At 39.7% G+C, this 18401-nt stretch overlaps 2 protein-coding genes across 2 annotated transcripts; one reads left to right on the forward strand and one right to left on the reverse strand.

The window, feature by feature from the left end:
* Positions 1-519: 519 nt before the first annotated feature.
* pdf (peptide deformylase, mitochondrial) lies at positions 520-3330 on the reverse strand. The gene is made up of 3 exons (XM_044356560.1): positions 3219-3330; positions 1543-2185; positions 520-1243 (listed from the first exon to the last, which is right to left on the reverse strand). Exons 2-3 carry the CDS (start codon positions 2129-2131, stop codon positions 1086-1088), a joined length of 747 nt encoding a protein of 248 aa, XP_044212495.1. The 5' UTR covers positions 2132-2185; positions 3219-3330; the 3' UTR covers positions 520-1085.
* Positions 3331-3428: 98 nt separating this feature from the next.
* LOC122985706 lies at positions 3429-11632 on the forward strand. Its single transcript, XM_044356558.1, has 7 exons — positions 3429-3711; positions 4311-4534; positions 4712-4813; positions 6148-6249; positions 7118-7231; positions 7782-7890; positions 9107-11632. The coding sequence occupies exons 1-7, from the start codon at positions 3606-3608 to the stop codon at positions 10879-10881; spliced, it is 2532 nt and encodes an 843-aa protein (XP_044212493.1). The 5' UTR covers positions 3429-3605; the 3' UTR covers positions 10882-11632.
* Positions 11633-18401: the final 6769 nt, after the last annotated feature.

An 18401-nucleotide genomic window follows, 5' to 3' on the forward strand; every position in this document is an offset into this window, starting at 1 on the left:
AAACTGAACGCGTGGGATAATTCAGTGTCTTTTATAAAATCTTTACTGAGCGTATGCAGTAGAATTTTCCTCCTGTTATACTTCGTCTAATCTATAAACTCAAATCAACAAATTCTGCAGGTACATGCTTTTCATTGGGTGGATAAAATCCAAATTGTTACCAAAATCTTATCAGTTGTGTCCTGACCCGAGGCCAACCTGTCCACTAAATTATCATGAATGTTTGGACATGTTTTGGAGATAACCTGCTGATCATAATTTGTGCATTGTTAACATTATAATAACACAAATTGGGTCATAAACATATGAACGTCCTGGAGACTCACTGACAGTTTGAATGTCTTAAGCAATAAGAAGAATCTCTAAAAATCTTTCAGCTGCCTGAACCACTAATGTTTTTTGAGGTCATGTCCCACACATGTCCCACTTCCCCCTTCCAAACTTAATTAGGTTCATGTAGATTGATCCACTTTCATTCTCATGTAAAACTGCCAGAACGACCAGCTTTTAACTGAACAGTCTGTGAAGTTCTTTTGAATTTTTTTAGAAAGTACTTTAGAAAGATGTTTCACATCTTAACTTTACAAGAGTTGAAGTGAGTGATGTCACTAAGATAATAATGGGTAATAATGTTTGCCAAGTAGTTCCAGTGGTATTTATTTATTGTGATGGTGGCAGACAAAGGTCACGTCTTTACGATTCACTCATTTGATCATGAACATATCAGCCTCTTCACTCAAACGTAGACCTGACGTCCACAGAAACTCCTGGCTTGCAGTGTAAAGTGATGAGAGGTAATTGGTTTGGTTTTTCTGCTCTGCAGCTTCTAGCAGTTCATGATGATCCTGACAAACTGAGCTCTTGTTCCAAGAAAACCAGAAAACCAAAATTTATCACTTTCTGCGAGCCAGACGATTTGTCATAGGAAAGATTTAGCAGACACCACATGTTCCGAACAGCAAATGTAAAAGCTTTCATTGACCAAGTGCAGGTTGATCAGAGGCAGTTTATAGATCATCAGTTTTACACATCCTCATATAAATATCTGTGGTCTGTCCTGAGGATCTGCGGGGATCATCTGTTTTCTACTCATTGTATGCCTGCCAGTTGATGTTGATGAAGGTCTTGCAGTCCATGCGGTCGATGTAGAGGACCCCATCCAGGTGGTCCATCTCATGCTGCAGGATACGAGCCGGCCAACCACTGGCCTGCCACGTGACGGCTTCACCCTTCTCATTCAGACCTGCAGGAAGAACAAGCAGAGGGACATAAAAATACACAGAAGTGAATCGGGGATTTCCTTGAATGTGTCTACTCAATGTACACTGACTCCTCAACAGTTGAGTGCTTTTAAATGAAATGCAAGTGTATTTCATTTTGAAACTTTTGCTTGTTTTGTGTGATTAATAAGACCAAATTTTAGTCTGTGTGTTGTTGTTTTTTTTATAGTATTTTAAAGCAGTCTAGGTAAATGAGATTTGGCACATAATTTGAAAGGCACTGCAGTAGATAAACACAGGATGAAGCTATGAAGGTGCGTACCGGACACTTCCACAGACCGGAAGCGGGGAACTGCGGCAGAGAAGCCTGAGATGCTCTCACAGGCCTCCTGAAACAGCGCTGTCTGTCCATCCAGCACCCTCAGCTGTGGGTTGACAAAGATCCTCAGGGGCTGGGCGGAGAGACCACGGATCTCCCTCGACCTAGGCGAACTCTCCTCCAACATCTTCTGAGGATATTCCAGGGCCAAGATGCGTAGTGGCACCCCTATCTGAGGTGCACTCAGTCCTACGCACTCAAGTTTTCGCATCACTTTCACCATAGTGTTGATGACCTGCTGGATCTCAGGGCCTGTTATAGCTGAAGGGTCAACAGCAGCCGCGTGGGACCGCAGCACTGGGTCTCCTACCTGGCACACATGACTGTACGGAGGACTGGGAGGGGATATGACCTTGCGTTTCATGTACTGAAGATAGGAGCGCACCTTGACATCGGCAGAGTAAGAGCGTGTGCACAGTACAGGTGAATACGTTGAGGTGTGTGGAAGCCTGACTGAAAGGGCTTTGGATGCACAAAGTCTGAATCCCACCCTGGAGAGCTGAAGCAGTGACACACATGATGTTCTGTTCATGGTGGAGCTGCAGCTGGGATGATGTGTCGCAGGTCAGGAAGTAGATGTACGAGGCTGCAGGGACATCGCACAAGAGAATGACATTAAGTTACTGTACATTTTTATCATGGTTCATGAGAACCCAACACTGCAATTTAAGACCTACTTTAACTGCTTTAATGAAAATGAGATGTTCAGGTCCAATCTGGTCCTAATGGCTCATACACTACCTAGCCAAAAGTTGTGGATACAAAAATTACACACATATGATTGTGAAACATTTCATTCCAAGATCATTAATCTGCTGCTATCACCGCTGCTCTGCTGGGAAGGCTTTCCACAAGATTTAGGAGGTCGGTCACTAATTTTGGGTGAAAAGGCCTCATTTGTCATCTTAGTTGAAGTACAAAGGTGTTGGATGTGGTCGAGGTCAGGGCTCTTTTGCTGAAAATATCATCATGTATTCTGTGGCATTAGATTTCTCTTACTTAGAATTAAAGGGCCTGGCCCAAACCATGAAGAACAGGCCTAGACCACAAAGATGTGAACAGAGGTATCAACACACTTGGCCATCAAGTGTACCTCCATCAAAGTGCAGTTCTGTGGAGGAAGCTTGAATGTGTTGGTAAAATGAGTGGTGTTTTGTATGTTACCATAGTTATTGGTGAATTGTATTGTAATTATAAAGTTTTTCAAATTATTCCAATGGCATAAGTTTTTGTTTTAAAGGACTAGTCTGTAGGATTTAGTGGCATCTATTGGTGAGGTTGCAGATTGAACTGAACACCAAAGTCGAAACATTTCAAACGGAGACGTCAGAGGAACATGTTAGTCCTGTTTATCAGATACATGCCTTTGACAGTAATAATGTGGAGTTAGTTTGACGTAGCGCTTACTACATTCAATAGAAATCTTATCTTAGCAGCAAGTCCAAACACCGCCTGCCGGGTAGCCAGGTACTACGAAACGAGCGCCCATTCAACCGCTGTCACACAGGCTACAATGTTAGGCCGTTAGCATGTTGATAGACATATTTTCAAAATACTCTACTAATGCTGCTAACTAAGTATAGTATTATATATTTAAAGGCGTCGTATAGCTCCATTACCTTACAACAAAGTGTGCGCTTCTGTAAAGGACCACATATTCAGGACAGAAGGTAGTAATAAGGGAACAGAGGAGACGGTTACAGCGCTGGAAACTACTTCCGGGTCAACGAGATAAGCTTCGCAATAAAAGTCTACATGGTTAGCCACATAGTTAATTTATAGCAGCACTGCTTCAAAACCTTTATTTTGAAAGCGACTGGTGAGTTGACACAGAAGTAATTTACAACGTTTTGAAAGCGAAACTCTAGCAACAGTTACAGAGTTGGGATGTTGAACACTCCTCAACAACACTCAACTTGCCGGTACATGTCCAGCCGGGCGGGTGTCAGTTTAAAAAGTGCCTTTTATCTCCTCACACCGTACGGAGCAATGTGTTCATTCAGCTGATGGAGGAAGGAGAACCGCAGCTGGACATGTTACACAGCTGCCCAAAGCTGCCGCTGTGGATCATAGAGTACGTCTGGGCTCACAAGATGATGGATATACAGGAAGGTTGGGAACAAGTTTTCGGTTGTTTTTCTTTCATAGTTTGACTCAGAGTAATGACACTGTATTACATTGCATTGCTGCGTACAGTTACGTTGTTGGTTTGCCTCATTCAGATGTTTGCAAAGTATTTAAAGGGGGGCAAATGTAAAAGAAAGAGAAAGAAAAAAGAGGAGCAAATGAAATGTACAATAGTAACAATATGACAATATAGTAACATTTTCAATTAGTCTAATGAGTGTCTCCCTCCAGATAAATTGATAATCATTAGTTGTAGTCCTCATTTATTGTACTTAAATTACATTTTTGATTTTTTTCTCTTCATATTAACCCAGGTCTTTATTCTGATACTACTACTTTTGTTAGAGGGTTTACACTCTACATCTACATGTTTCTGGAGCATGTGGTTACAGTAGCTATATGATAAATCCCTATTCTGCATGGTTTGAGTACATGCAGACTTCATACAGAATCCAAAAACACATTTTAGATTAACTAGTACCTTTCACTGTAAAACATAGCTGATCATTCTTTTGAAATTGACAGATGCAATGAAATTAAAATCAGCAGAGAGATGTGATGTGCCTCATGTTGTGTCTTCACAGTTGTGGATGTTTCCCACTGGCCAGAGGTGGACTCACAGCCTCTAAGCCTTGAAGATTCGTGGAGGCTGCGTGTTGTATCTGCCCAGGTATACTCCATCATGAAAAACAGGGACATGGAGCACTTTGAGAGAGTGATGGGCTTTCTCGAGGCCACTTACAGACTTCTGCCCAGACTCGTGGCACCCATCAAACACATGAAGATCATATTTGGCCTCAAGACCATGGTATGGAAATGGGTGGTGGCAGCATTCATTCATTCACTCATTGAATAAGCATGTAAAACCTTTCCTGCACTGGTGTCATTTACATGCTGCAGTTGTTCTGTGGCAGTATTTTTTAATGTTCATTTGAATTCTTTAATTTGAATTTCCCTTTCTCTTGGTTATTGTCTCTCCCTCCAGGTCATTATGTGGATGCTCAGGGAGGGCAGAGGCATGGCTGATACTGTGTTTAAAATCATACAGTTCTTCCCAAGTAAACTACCTCAATACCAAGATCAGTGTGTAAGTGTCCAACTTTGTTCTGCATATTTTTTAAAAACTTTTTTACATTTAAATTAGCTTTTATTCAGCTGATTTAGTGTTGTGTAATATTAATCAAGGGCATCAGTTTTACTTAAAGCTGTACTAATCAATCTTGTTATATTAATGTAAAAAAAAAGACTATGTAGTGTAATGTATGTCATGTCAAAGGTGTCTCACTTGGTGACAAACCCCCAAAAGAATTATCACCAACTTTGTAGTTCCCCTCAGCTCTATGGACCTTTTTATTGTCTTTCAGCTCATTGTTTTGGTTTTATGACACGCAGCGTTTTGGTTCACTCTCACCACTCTCATCACCCATGTCCACAAGTAGCAGCCAGCTGTTTTCAGTGAAAAAGCCCTGATAAACCCACTGTACCCTACTGGCCCTGCACCAAACACCAGACAGACAAAGTTAGTGACTAGCTGGTGAATATAGTGGAGCATTTAGCTGCTAAAGAGCTGGATATTTTCTCAGAAGTTGCTGGTGACCGAAACAGCCAAAAAGAGAGTAAATATTGGACTTCAGCCTGGGTTTTACCTGAGGCAAGGGGTTAATGGGAGTCCCGCTCCAGATTCCTCTCTGTGTTTACATTCTTTCATTCACTTTGTGGTATAAAGCCACACAAAAAAACTTACTTGTAGTAGCAAACACAAGCAGCCAATCACAGTTTTTGCAGTTCACATGTGGTTTTTCTGTAGCCTTGACGTGGCTTGTCAGCCACTGCGCAACCTCTGAGTAACCTATAAAAGGCCCTTTACATTCATGAGGTGGCCAGAAACGAGAAAAACAAATGCTAAGGTTGTTCAGTGTGTGCTGGATGTGTAACTATTTGCTCACACATTCAACTTAATAAGGCGATAATACGTCAGTGTTTTGTTGACAACTTTGTGTGAGGCCCCAAGTGGCCAAGAAGCAAATAATTCAGGTTTAAATTGCAGCTGTATCGTAGTGAAGTCCCTGCAATCAAGAAGGTATAATTAGATATCAAAATCAGCCAACCTCTTATTTATATGTGAAGTTGGGATGTCAAAATTTTGCAATGACTGATCAGATATTGTCATTTCTGTATGTGTCATTTTGAAGTTTAACTGAGAATTGGATATGTCTCATTAATTATTGAAATGCTACATATCATCAATTAATTTAAATGGATTTAAATTAACTTTATTTTTATAGGCTAGATAACAAAAAAATTTGCATCCAGTTAAGTATGGTAACACCTTGCCATGCCAAACTATTGCCTATATGAAAATCTTGCCAGTGATAATAGATCCATCATCCTTTGTTTTGTCTCCTTCTTCCTGTTTGACAGAGCCAACATGAAATGTTCCTCATGAGAAAGAACCATCTAGACTTTAAGGCTCTGGCACAAACACTCGCTGTGGACAAAGACAAACTTGAAGATTATATCAAGGTTAGTTTACTTCACCACACTGTCTTATAATAGGTGTAACTGCCAGAATAAAGGATACAATTTATTCTGGCAGTTATTCAAAATGTTCACATTGACTTCTCCTTGGTACTCCATGATATATAGTGTCATACAGGAGGGATAGAGGGGGAGCCTAAACTTGAAATACCATTCTCTCTCAAGCAGACCTTGTAGTGACACATGATAACAGTACTGAAAACGATGTAATTGACATGTAATAAAATGAAAGACATCTCAGCTGTATAGATAAGTGTATCCCACGATTATAAGACAATTATGAGTCAAGCTATTGTATTCATTATTCTGTGTTAAAACAGCCCCAGACTGCGATTCCTTTCCTATTCAGCAGAGTGCACTGCAGATCAACATTTTAAAACAAATCTTTCTGGTACGCCACACAAATGTGGAACTGTCCATGTCCATGTAATGAGGAGTAATACATGCTTTGCATTGTTATTTTGTTTTTGCTGCCAACCAGATCTAATGAACTCTAAACCATGTGAACTTGAGTGTCACTAGGAAAAAGCTGTTTCCAAGAAACCTCTGGAACTGAGGTATTAAAGTTCATCACAGGTTAAACAGTAAATACACAAATAAAAAACAACACTGTGGACTTGTTGTTTTATTTAAACCCATACCATGGGTGAATCAGTCTTTGATAACACAAAATCACTGTGCAGCCAAGGTTATGTTTCTTAATGACATTGCCGATTCAGACTTTGCTTTCTGGCCTTTAGAATGTAAAATTAAAGCGTAAATCCTTACTCTAAATACTTTAAATTGCATGAGATCAAACAAATTATAGAAAGTCTGATTCTGTATGACATGTTAAGTGCTGCCTGTCTTTCAGAATCAGATGGAGGAGCAGTATGGTGAACATTATGCCCAGAAAGTAGAGGACAGGCTGCTGCACTATCTACAAGAACTGGAGACTGTCTTACCAAGAGATACCTACATCGATAAGGTGTGTTTGTTTTAATCTGTGCTTGTAGTATGGTGCATTTTTAAAAAGTTCTGTTTACTTTGATGGGGTGACTTACAAACACATGTACAATGTGAGATTTTGGACTCATTACATTAAAACTGAAAATTTAGCTGTTTTGACACTTATGTAGTATTTCAGAAAATTGCTGTAAGTACTGCAAATGTAATGTGTTTGTCACTGCTCAGTACACTAAAAAGAGTAAGGATGTGTTTAATTGAAATTTTGTTTTTAATTTAAACTTAATTAAGTGGTTAAAGGTACCTTGGGGAGTTGTCTTCTACATACACAGTTTGTTGTGTTTACATTTAGCGTTTATCACCAAAATACATAGTGTGTATCCTTGATGCCCACTCATCAAAACATTGCTCCACAGCACCACTAGCTGCCAAAACCTTCACTGGGTACCTTTAAGTCAGTCCATAAGAGATCATTAAGGGCTGTAAAAATGACAAAACTTGGATTGCTTCTAATATCATAATATGAATTTTCGATTGATTGTGTATGTGCCATGTATGAATGTGTGGACTAGATACTGAAGAAGGAAAGTCCTGTGACTGAAGAGGAAAAGCTGCTATTGGAAGTAATTACTTCTGACACCACCACCATAGCAACAACCCTACAGAAACTGCTGCACTGTGGTAAGAATCACATTGTAACACACAACACAAATAATACACACAAATGTCAACTGTCTGGCATATATGTTGGTACACAGATTGATACATCTATGCTGTAACTTGTAATTGTACCATTTGTATGTTTCTACTATTGATTGTACTGTGTACAGCATAGCACCAAAGAAAAAATATTTGTATAGCACCTGCATTACAGTGCATTACATAAAACATATAAGACACTAAGAAAAGATGTAAAAGAAACACAAGACATCATAAAAAGACATTTAAATAGCAATTAAAACATAGATTAAATAGATAGAGGCCAAGATAAGCCTCTTTCAGACATGCCCATCATTATGTAGATGTGATGGCAATTTTACATGTTGGTCTCATTTCAGTTATGTATAAAAAATATGTTTTTCCCCTGGCAGTGGGGGGCAAGAAAAAAAACAACATACAACAACAAGTCCTAACCAATGGATTCTCATTCTGTGCTTTGACACTGTCGCACATTATAAAAGGCAGTAGAAGTCTCAAATAAATCATGAAATTGATGAGGATATTAATTTAGGGAGTTAGTAGAGGTGGAGATGGAGCCTTCCTCATGCTCACAATAGTCATACATTAATAAGTTAGATGAGAAGTTAGATGAGAGTTCTCATTTAACTCTCAGCAAGGAAGCGAATATGGGTATTTCCCAAAATGTCAAACTACTCCTTAAAGGCTTTAACCACAAAATCCATTTTAAAGTCCATGAGTGATGCAGCCTATGAGACAACTGAGAACACTCTTTTTACTTTATATCATTTATTGTCTACTTATCATCATTCTCCAGCAGCCTTGCCACCAAATATTGCAAGAGCATTGTGGCACTTTGTACAATCCGCTGCCTTGTCTGAATCAAGCCATTATGAACATACATCTCATTACTTAAACAGATAGATGAAGCCACCGATGTTATGTCTGTATCTGAAGAGGGCTAAAGCGATATTGTTATCCTCTTTTTTTTTTTACCTTGATTGTGTCTTTACTTACCACTAGGAGGCCATAATGAACACTTTATTCTCAGTCTGCATCTTGTTGTTATATTAATTCTGATGTGACACAACCTTGGTGCAGAATAGGATCTAATTGTGCTTATAATGTGTGCCTTCACATTTAACCCATAACGCAATTTTATTCTCATGATAATTGTGCATTTGTTAATAAAAATGCATTGCCTCTGTATTCCTTTTAGATGTTGCTTCCTGTTGTCCGATCAGTGCTTCTCAGAAATCAGAGCATGAGGCAGAAATGGAAAATTCTCAACTCCCAAAGTCTGTTCTATATGCCAGCTCCTCAAAGGCTCTTCTCAGGTCTCAGGTTATTAGAGGAAAAGAGGCTGCACTGTCTAAAGACAACTATTTTCTGCTGGAGGATGAATCTAGTTTGAGTGCACTGACAGTGGGTAATGGCAGTGATGGAGGAGTGAAAAATGTAGCTAGTGTGCTGGAGAGAGAAGAAGGAAATACTTCAGAGGAGGAAATCAGTCAGAGAAGCAGTGAATGTTCTCAGGAAGTGGTCTCTTCCCCTCAGTTCTGCTCCAAACATCGGCGATGGGTGAAGAGCATCCTGCGACAGTGTCCTGATGAGTGCTCAGAGGAGCTGCTGCTTCAGGCTAATGTTTCTTTGTCCCCGCCATTGTTCCAGTCTTCCTCCTCAACCTCTTCATCACAGGACCTCACCCCTTCTGACCTCATCCCATGTCCCCCTAACCAACAACATCCACCTTCACAGACCTCCACCCATCTTCTGACAGCAGCCCAAGCATCTGAACAAGGAAACCCTGAAGGTAAGATGAGTTCTGGGCCCTCTACATCAGCCAACAGTAGCCCTCAAATGGAGCCTCTACCTCAGCCCTCTTCATCCAAGGACACTCTGCTACCTGCTCTGCTGTCACCGGTTGTCAGACTGATAGACATTGCTACTGTCAGAGGGATCTTACCTAACTTTAAACCCCATGAAGCATCTCCAAGTCACTTCACCATGTCTAGTAAGAAACAAGCAGCTTCTACTTCTAGTCCTCAGGTACTAACCTTTTCACACTACCTTACCTCAGGGAACAAGGAGTCTACATTTGACCAGCCAGAAACTGTGGCTCCAACAAATCCCCCGAACACAATGCACAAAGTGAAAACAGCTCCTGTATCTCAGGATGCCTCTACCAGTTGTCAACCACCAAATCAACAGTCTTTCTCCAGACTGTCAAGAAAGTTCAGACAGGCTTGTACTGCCAGCAGGCATTCACAGCTTCTAGACAGATTCAGTCAAAACCCTTTAGCTGAGCAGTTCAGAAAGGCCCCAGCTATCTTTCAGAGTTGTCCTCTCTTGCCCGATGATAATGTCTCTGGGCCTCCTACACGCCATGCTCCTAGCTGTGCTGCTCAATCAGGGACTGTATCCTCAATCTGTACTGCTAGCCAAAGCCCCTTGACTACCAGCTCATCTCGACAAGTTGTCCATCAGAACTCCATCAAACCTCGTCCTCAGACACACAGCACCAGTCCTCTTCAGTTAAAGACATTACCATGCACCACTGTCGTCTCCTGTACCTCCAACTCTGATTGCCTGGCAGCCAAGTCTGAGACCAGTAGAGTTTCAAGAGCCCAGCTGAAGTTATCGCTGCAGAGTCAGGCTGTGCTGCTGCAATCTAAGCTGCTACAGCCCTACGTGAGTCTTACCAGACTGAGGGTGCAGGAGTGTCACCAATTGACTGAGGGGAGATCTTCAATCAGACATGTGCTGTCTGTGGAACAAGCAGGCAATAGTGACTACAGTGAGGAAAGGAGGAGGAGGAGGGAGGAGGAAGAGGATGCAGATTCCTCTTTTGATCTCAACACTCTTTACTCCAGTCATTCGTCAAGTAGTGACATTGAGGACTCTCCTGATTCCGATCCTGACTACAAGCCTCGCATTAAAAAGAAAAGACTTCTCTTAGAGTATGTGACAGCAGTGAGCCTGAATAATACATGAGAACCTGAACATACAGAACAATTCAGTATTGCCAGTCTCAGGTTCAAGGAGGTGATATCACCGCTGACATCAACTTCATTTCCAATAAAGTTAGTGCCAAGCTAACTTTTAAGTTAGTGAAGACATTAGTTAGTGACTTACATTCTTCATCTGGATGTGTAAACAGACAATAGTTACCTGTTACCTTTATCAGCTTTACAGGGGAATATGTGAAATGATTTTATAATAATAATAATATGATACAATAATTTATAATAATTTTTAGATTTTTAGCTGGTGGCTTTCTGCCCTAAGCCCCCCCTCAAAAGAAATATCAATGCAGCTTTAAAGAATGTTTGAAATTTTTAAAAGACTGTTATTTAATAACGCTTATTTAAAATGACCTGAGATCTCTGGCTTCCAACTCTGATTGAGCAGTGGTGACTGCACTATTGAAGAAAAAAGGGTTATTTTAATTGTTTGTATGGTGCTTCATACATTTATAAAGCTGTTACATGACCTTTTGAATTTAAGACTAAGAACTGTAATTGGAAAAGAAAACTAGAAATGTTTACAATGCTAATACACATTTCGATGTAACATAACCTTCTGACTTGAAATCCACCATGCATCTGTTCTCAACTATTAATGTAGCATTTACTGTAGCAGCTGTCTATTGAATGTTTGAGTGTTTTGTAACCATCAAAAATGGTTTGTCATTATAAATTTGAGAACCACTGAGGAATCAGAATAAAACAGTCTTTAGATGTGCTTTCTTTTGTCAGTCGATCAGTTGGTTGGTCCACTACTTTGGTCCAGACTGAAATAACTCAACAACTATTTGAAGTATTGCCATGAAATTTGGTACAGACATCCATGGTCCCCAGAGGATGAATCCCCCAGTCTTTCCTCCAACACCACCAACAGGTCAAATTGTTCATGTATTCAGTAAAATATCTCAACATCCAAAAGATCAATTGGCTCAACATTTTGTACAAATATTCATGGTTCCCTGATGTCATATCCCAATGACTTGGTGACTTTTCATTAGGTGCCACCATGAGGCTGACATTTTTGAGTGAAATATTGTGGTAACTACTGGATGGATTGTCATGACATTTGGTACAGATTTTCATCTAGTGCCACGCAACAGGTCAAATTTTTAATTTCTCCAGTGACCAAATACTCGCAAGACTAATGTCATTCCCATCAGCCTCACTTGGGCTTTGTTTGGTGCTAGTGTGGCTACAGTCTTGTTCATAAAGGCATCCAATGTACAAAGTAGTATAGAAAATGTATAAAGAACCTGATTTTATTAATAGTCTGTTGCTATATGTCACCCAGGACATTGTTTTTTTTCAAATACTCTCAAATTTAAAACATTTTTTTTAAAAGTCTCAATAAATTGATGCAGTGTGTGTATAAAGATTGGACTAGTCAGTGTCAACTTGCCTGCCACCTTGTCAGCTGATGTTAGTTCGACATGGACTGCCCACTTGGAGTCACAGCCGCTCCTCTTTGGCCAGTTAATGTGCCTGTCTCCAGAATCAGCCAATGAGCTCTGTGGAAGCCAGGTCTGTGTGGCGGGGTGTCCAGTGGCACGACATGACACCGACTCTTCACAGCTGTTTAAAAAAATGGTTTGGACGTGAGCGCCAAATCATCAAGGGTCATCACTGAGGTCAACAGTACCCCCCCGTTTGCATACGTGTGTTTACACAGTGCTATTGAAGGGAACAGTAGATAGATCCGGCCTCTAGTTGGGGTAAAATGAGGACACTGGTTAAAGGTTTTTGACCTGAGCATTGATTAGGAAATGTGCCCTTGAATGATACATCTCAAACAGTAGGCTGGACACACAACAAGTGTAGGAAATGCGTTGATTTGACAGCTGTAAGTAATGGATTTAACCTGGAAGCTCTCATTTGGCCATTTAGTCACTGAAGAAATCTATTCACACTCCTATAATAACTCTTTTCAAAGGTATCTTTTAATTGGGCAAATGGAGGTCTGGGGAGTGATTAAGCTTACATTATTCTTAACCAGTAACTGAATTGAAATTTACAGTCGAAGCAACCTAGAGGTTCTAGTAGTTTCAAATGAATTCCTACGTGTACCTTAGGCTAGGGTTGGGTAAAGTAGGGTAATGAACCCTTCTTAACACTGTGAGTCTGATCATGAATGATATTGAACCTGGCATTTTACCAAGCTACTGCAGTCTGAAGTTGAAGTACATGAAGTTTTCACTGATAACCTCACATAGTGTTCTACTTCTTGTGGTTCAGCCAGTGTGGTAGTTTAGCTCAACACTGGTGCTCCATGAGAAGATGGTAACACAAACTGATTCTCATTCATCAATTACCAGATGTGATTCTGAATTAGAGTTCTGGGCCCATACCTGTGCCTGTGTAAGACTCAACCCAACTGGTACTGTCAAATTTGATACCCAAACCCAACCCAAGTGCAAAGCTTCAGGCAACAAAATAGCCTGAACCTGACCTAAAACCAGATACTTTGTTGGGTTTGGTAGCAGAACTGTATTCCACATGAGTGCACATTTGTGCTATATGTTAATACATATTATTATCACAGTTGCCATGCAAGGTTCCAGAGAAGGATTTTAGTTCACCATGGTCTAAATCTTGTATTCTTCCTGCTATACTTGCAGCCCATCTATTTAGAGTGGCTGGTGGTATTGGTGTGGTTTGACATTAAAATATTCCAAGAAATGTTATCAGCACCTTTAGTCCACAAATATCAGAATCATCTGTCAACAGCCTTATTTTGATGTTGACACAGGGAACACATTTCTTTGATGAAATCTCGATGGTGGATGAAAACATTGTACACAACACCATCCCTAATCAACAACACACACCTCCACAGCTATCCAAAGATAAGAAATAAAACACAATGTGCTCAAACTGGCACCAAGGCCACCTGGTCACAATATGATGTTTATTAGTGAATCTAGCCCCAAAATGGAGGAGTTGATAAAAAAAAGATAAAATGTCATCAACAAGTCTGTGAGACAGGATGACCAAGGCCCTTGGCAAGGCAATACAGCGCTGGCTTCATTGCTGAGTACAAAGTTTCACGTGTAAACTGTGTGTGTATTTGAGTCATTATATAAGTCCTTATTAAAGGGAAAATCCACCCTAAAACCAAATGTACGTTATGACATTCTCAGTATTTTAGACGATGAAACTATTATATAGACAAGATGGAAATCACAGTGTCATGATTGAAGTGATGATGTCATCATGTTATTCGTGACCAACTCTGTGGGCGCACAGACCTTCTATTTGACCTATTTAAATAGAATTGATAATTAAGGTTAATTTATTAGACTAAAATGAAAATGATCTGTGTGTCAAAAGTGATAAAATCATTCTATTTTAGGATGGATTTCTCCTTGAAGGCTTGTATTTATTTATTCACTTATAGTCACAGGGGTACTAGCTGTGAATGTTTACTGGGTTTTTCCTCGTATCAGTATTGCATCAGATACATTTGATGGTGCATGTTCCCAAATTGAGTCTAAAGAGCAATGTGTGACTGAGGAACCCTAACCCTGAGGAACAGCACGTTTCTTTTCTCCTTTGTTTTTGAAGCCACTGTGTGGATTTTTTTTATGTGACCAAAGCATTTTTACAAATTTTGTGATAAATATTAACTATTTAATGTATTGTTTGTTGAAATTCTAGACAATGTGTCGCTCTGGCAGCCCATTTCTGGGCCCATGGGTCCCATTGGGTGTGGTGCCGTGCAATACTGTCTCTGTGCCTTGTTTGGTGCTACCACGTGGGGATGCCAAAGTTGTAAATCTTCATATTCTACACATGGGGGCTTTGACCTGTAATAGCAATTTTAATCTACAATGCCCTCAGATTTTCCCAATAAAGTAAGCATATTATTGTTTTTAGCCATGCTGGTGGCAAGGATGGCATTGTCGGTGAGTCCACCACTTTGGTCCAAAGTTAAATACTTCAAAAACTATTGAATGATTGCCATAAAAATGTGTACAGACATTCATTGTCCCCAGTCTACTGACTACTGGTCCCCTGACCTCTCCTTTAGCACCCCCATGAGGTTGTTTTAGTGAAATGTCTCATCAATTATAGGATGGATTGCAATGAAGTTTGGTTCAGATACCCATGGTGCCCAGAGGATGAGTCCTAATGGTTCTTGTGATCCTCTGACTTTTCCATTGGCACCACCAGCACCTTGACATTTTTGGCTCAGAGTGAAATGTGTCGACAACTGTTGGATAAACTGTCATGAAAGCTGATTATTATATTCATATGATATTCACGTCCCCCCTGTAAGAACTTTGGCGACACTCTCATTTTTCTTCTAGCACCATCATCTGGTGAAAAATCCACTTTGTCCACTACTTTAATTTATGACCAAATATCTGCAAAACTAATGACATTGCCATCAGCCTCAGCTGTGCTTTGTGTTAATGCTAATTAACACGTTATTAGCAATATGTTGATCTTGGGAAACATCACTATTGTCATTGTGATTTTGTTAGCATGTAGATGTTAGTGCTGTACATCCTCAGAGCTGCTACAGTGGCTGTAGACTCTTAGGGCTCAGGTGTGCTCGAAAGGCAATATTATAGCTACTTGGAATGGCCTACTCGAAAGTGAGGTGAAACGCTGGTTGTCATAAACAAATATTGTTTAGTTATAGTTATAGTCATGGGGTAACAATACACATTTTCAGAGTATACTGTTGTCTTTAGTCTTGTTAATCCACCATATATGATAATATCCTTCATTGTTCTCACAATTTTTCCCATTAAGGAGCCTTTCCCCTCTCCAAGGTTGACTTGCCTTGTTGGTTTTATTTTGCAGGAATTTTGTAACAACTGATTTAGTAGATTTTTACGAATTGTCATGTTGAGTGATAGAGTTGCATGATGTGCAACACGGCAAGGGAAGAAGCCATGTAAAAATTTGTTGTTTAGATCTTACCAGCAAGTTAGCCGAACTGTATTTACTGTATGTAGAGTTTGCTTGGTTTCTATAAAGCAAATCATTGTTAGAGACATTCTCAAAAAGTGTTTAATGTCTCTTGCTGTGACTCTTTGTTTGCGCTGAGTGCATGTTTACTCCCCCAACAAGCTGTTCTATGAAACCAATCTGTCTTGCCCTCCCCTTGATGGAGTACCAAAACAATGACTGCAGTTTTGGATGAAAGCTGAGGACAGATAGGACAGAGTCAACACAGGCGTTATATCCCTGGTCACAAAAATGGATCTCTATTAAAAGACAAGGCTGGTGCTATTTTATCCTCTTACAATTATTATTATCATTATTATTATTGTTAAGTTCTATGTAGGAGAATATGACAAATTATCGAGAAAACATCATCTGTGTAACCTCAGTCTGTTCCTGTATAGTAGAACTGTATTGTCCAAAATAAAAGCTTTTAAAGGAGTGATAGTGTGCCATCAGGCTGGGGCTTCACAGGAAATGCTTGTTAGTAGAATAAATTCATTTTTATAAAGTGTGCAAGTACAACCTTGCTCTGTAGTTTTTATTACTCCACTTATACCACTTTTCCTCAAAGCTATTTGTCACAGGGGATTACTTTGACCTCCTCTGAGATTACTTCACTCAAAGGGACTGTAAATTGAACTGAAAAAAATGGTTTGACTGTCTGGCCCTTATGTAAGGAATAGTTTTCCACAGATGTTGTTTAAGTTCGACCTGCTTTTTTCCCCTCCCACACCAGCCAGTCAGGCTGCTCGCTGTACTCACTGCAAACCTCAGTTCACTCAGCGTCACTGAAGGAAATGTGATATGCTTGAAAGACAACCTACATGCTTTCAGCGGCATAACACCACCATCATAGGTGTGTTTCGTCTTAACAATTGTTTGTCTGCCTGACATATTGATTTAACACAAAGTGACCGGGCAGTCTAGAGAGGCACACATCTGGCAAACATGGACACACATGAAATAATAACATGTTTTGTTGACTCAGGTATCAGGCTTAGTATGTCATAGCCGTCATGAATAAGTAACTTTTTGTTTGGGCAGGGTGCCCAAATAGAAGCACGAGGATAATAACTTACAGTTGATCTGATATCTGAGTTTTTGTTAATATTTTGTGAAGTAATTTTACTTGTTTTGATTGGAGTATTATATCATACATGTTTTACATCCATTACATAGGACAAACTCTAATTCAAGTCAAGTCAAATATGTTACACAAAATGTAATTTATAGGCCTTTTTCCACAGCAAACATTTTGAATTGTCATAGTAGCAGAAGCACAGGTGTTACTAATAACATCACATTTCACAAGATCTTATTTTATTCTAATCACTTGAGTCGTGAAGTCATTCAAGTTGTGAATTAAATTATGCTTATTCGCTTTCTTGCCCAGAGGTACATAGCTCTGTCCAAAGTTTTTGGCCTGGCAAAGTGACTTCCTGGAGTCTTGTTGTTCATGTGAGATTGTCAGGCAAACAGCAGAGACTCCAGGAGGTCAAGAACTCTGGACAGAGCCAGACTAGCTGTTTCCCACATTTCCAGTCTTCATTCTAAGCTAAGCTAACCATCTCCTTGCTCTAACTTCATATTTAATAGACAGATATGAGAGTGGTCAGTCAATTTAATTTATAGAATACCTGCCGCAAAGGGCAGAGAGTTAGTTCTTGTGATATAACTCTCTGCAAGAAAGTGAATAAGCATATTTCTCAAATGTCAGTAGAATTCAGCCATCACTCATTTTATTATTTACATCTGTGATTTTCCTACTGTGACATGTCAAAATGTCTTCTGTGAAAAGGCCATGTTGTGGAAGGAAATGGTTGAAAAAAGCACATTAGAGGAGATGATGCTTTCATTATTTCTCAAAACAGAGGGATTTATCCAGTTCTGGAGATATCTACAGCTGCATACACATTACGCAACATCTTTGGATCATGTCGTCAAACTCTACAGCCAGCAGCTGAGTTAGATAAAATCCTGAAGGTTGTTGATAAAAGACATGAAGCATCAAAGTATTACAGGAAGCTACTGCTGCAGCCCATAAAAGTGTATGAGAAAAAGATTTGAGTGTAATGTTCATGAAGATGAATAGGATGTAGTTTGATATTATATCAAAAGATTTAAGGGTTTGAGTATGTTTAAATAGAGTTTATTTTAAGATTGTATGGTGTGCTGAAGATACTATGCACTGTGGAAATGCCCCAGAAAGTGGACGTTCTGGAAGATTTAGGCATATCTTATATTTGACAGGATGTTACGTTTGCATTCAGTCCAAAACTAAAGCAGACTATGGGGTGTTTGCTGTGCTACGTTGATTATCGTAGGACTGCATTCGAGACCAAACTCTGGAAAGCTCTGGCATCTCTCATTTTCAGAGGTTGATGAGTGATTCAGGAAGGATTGTTGCATAAGAATGTCATATACACAGTAGTGGAGGAAAAACACTTTCCCATACTTAAGTAAAAGTAGCAATATCACAATGTAAAAATCCTCTATTACCAGTAATGTCCAGTGTTGAAAATGTTGCCTAAG

This window comes from Thunnus albacares, chromosome 7 (assembly GCF_914725855.1).
Source record: "Thunnus albacares chromosome 7, fThuAlb1.1, whole genome shotgun sequence".
In the NCBI taxonomy this organism is placed as follows: domain Eukaryota; kingdom Metazoa; phylum Chordata; class Actinopteri; order Scombriformes; family Scombridae; genus Thunnus; species Thunnus albacares.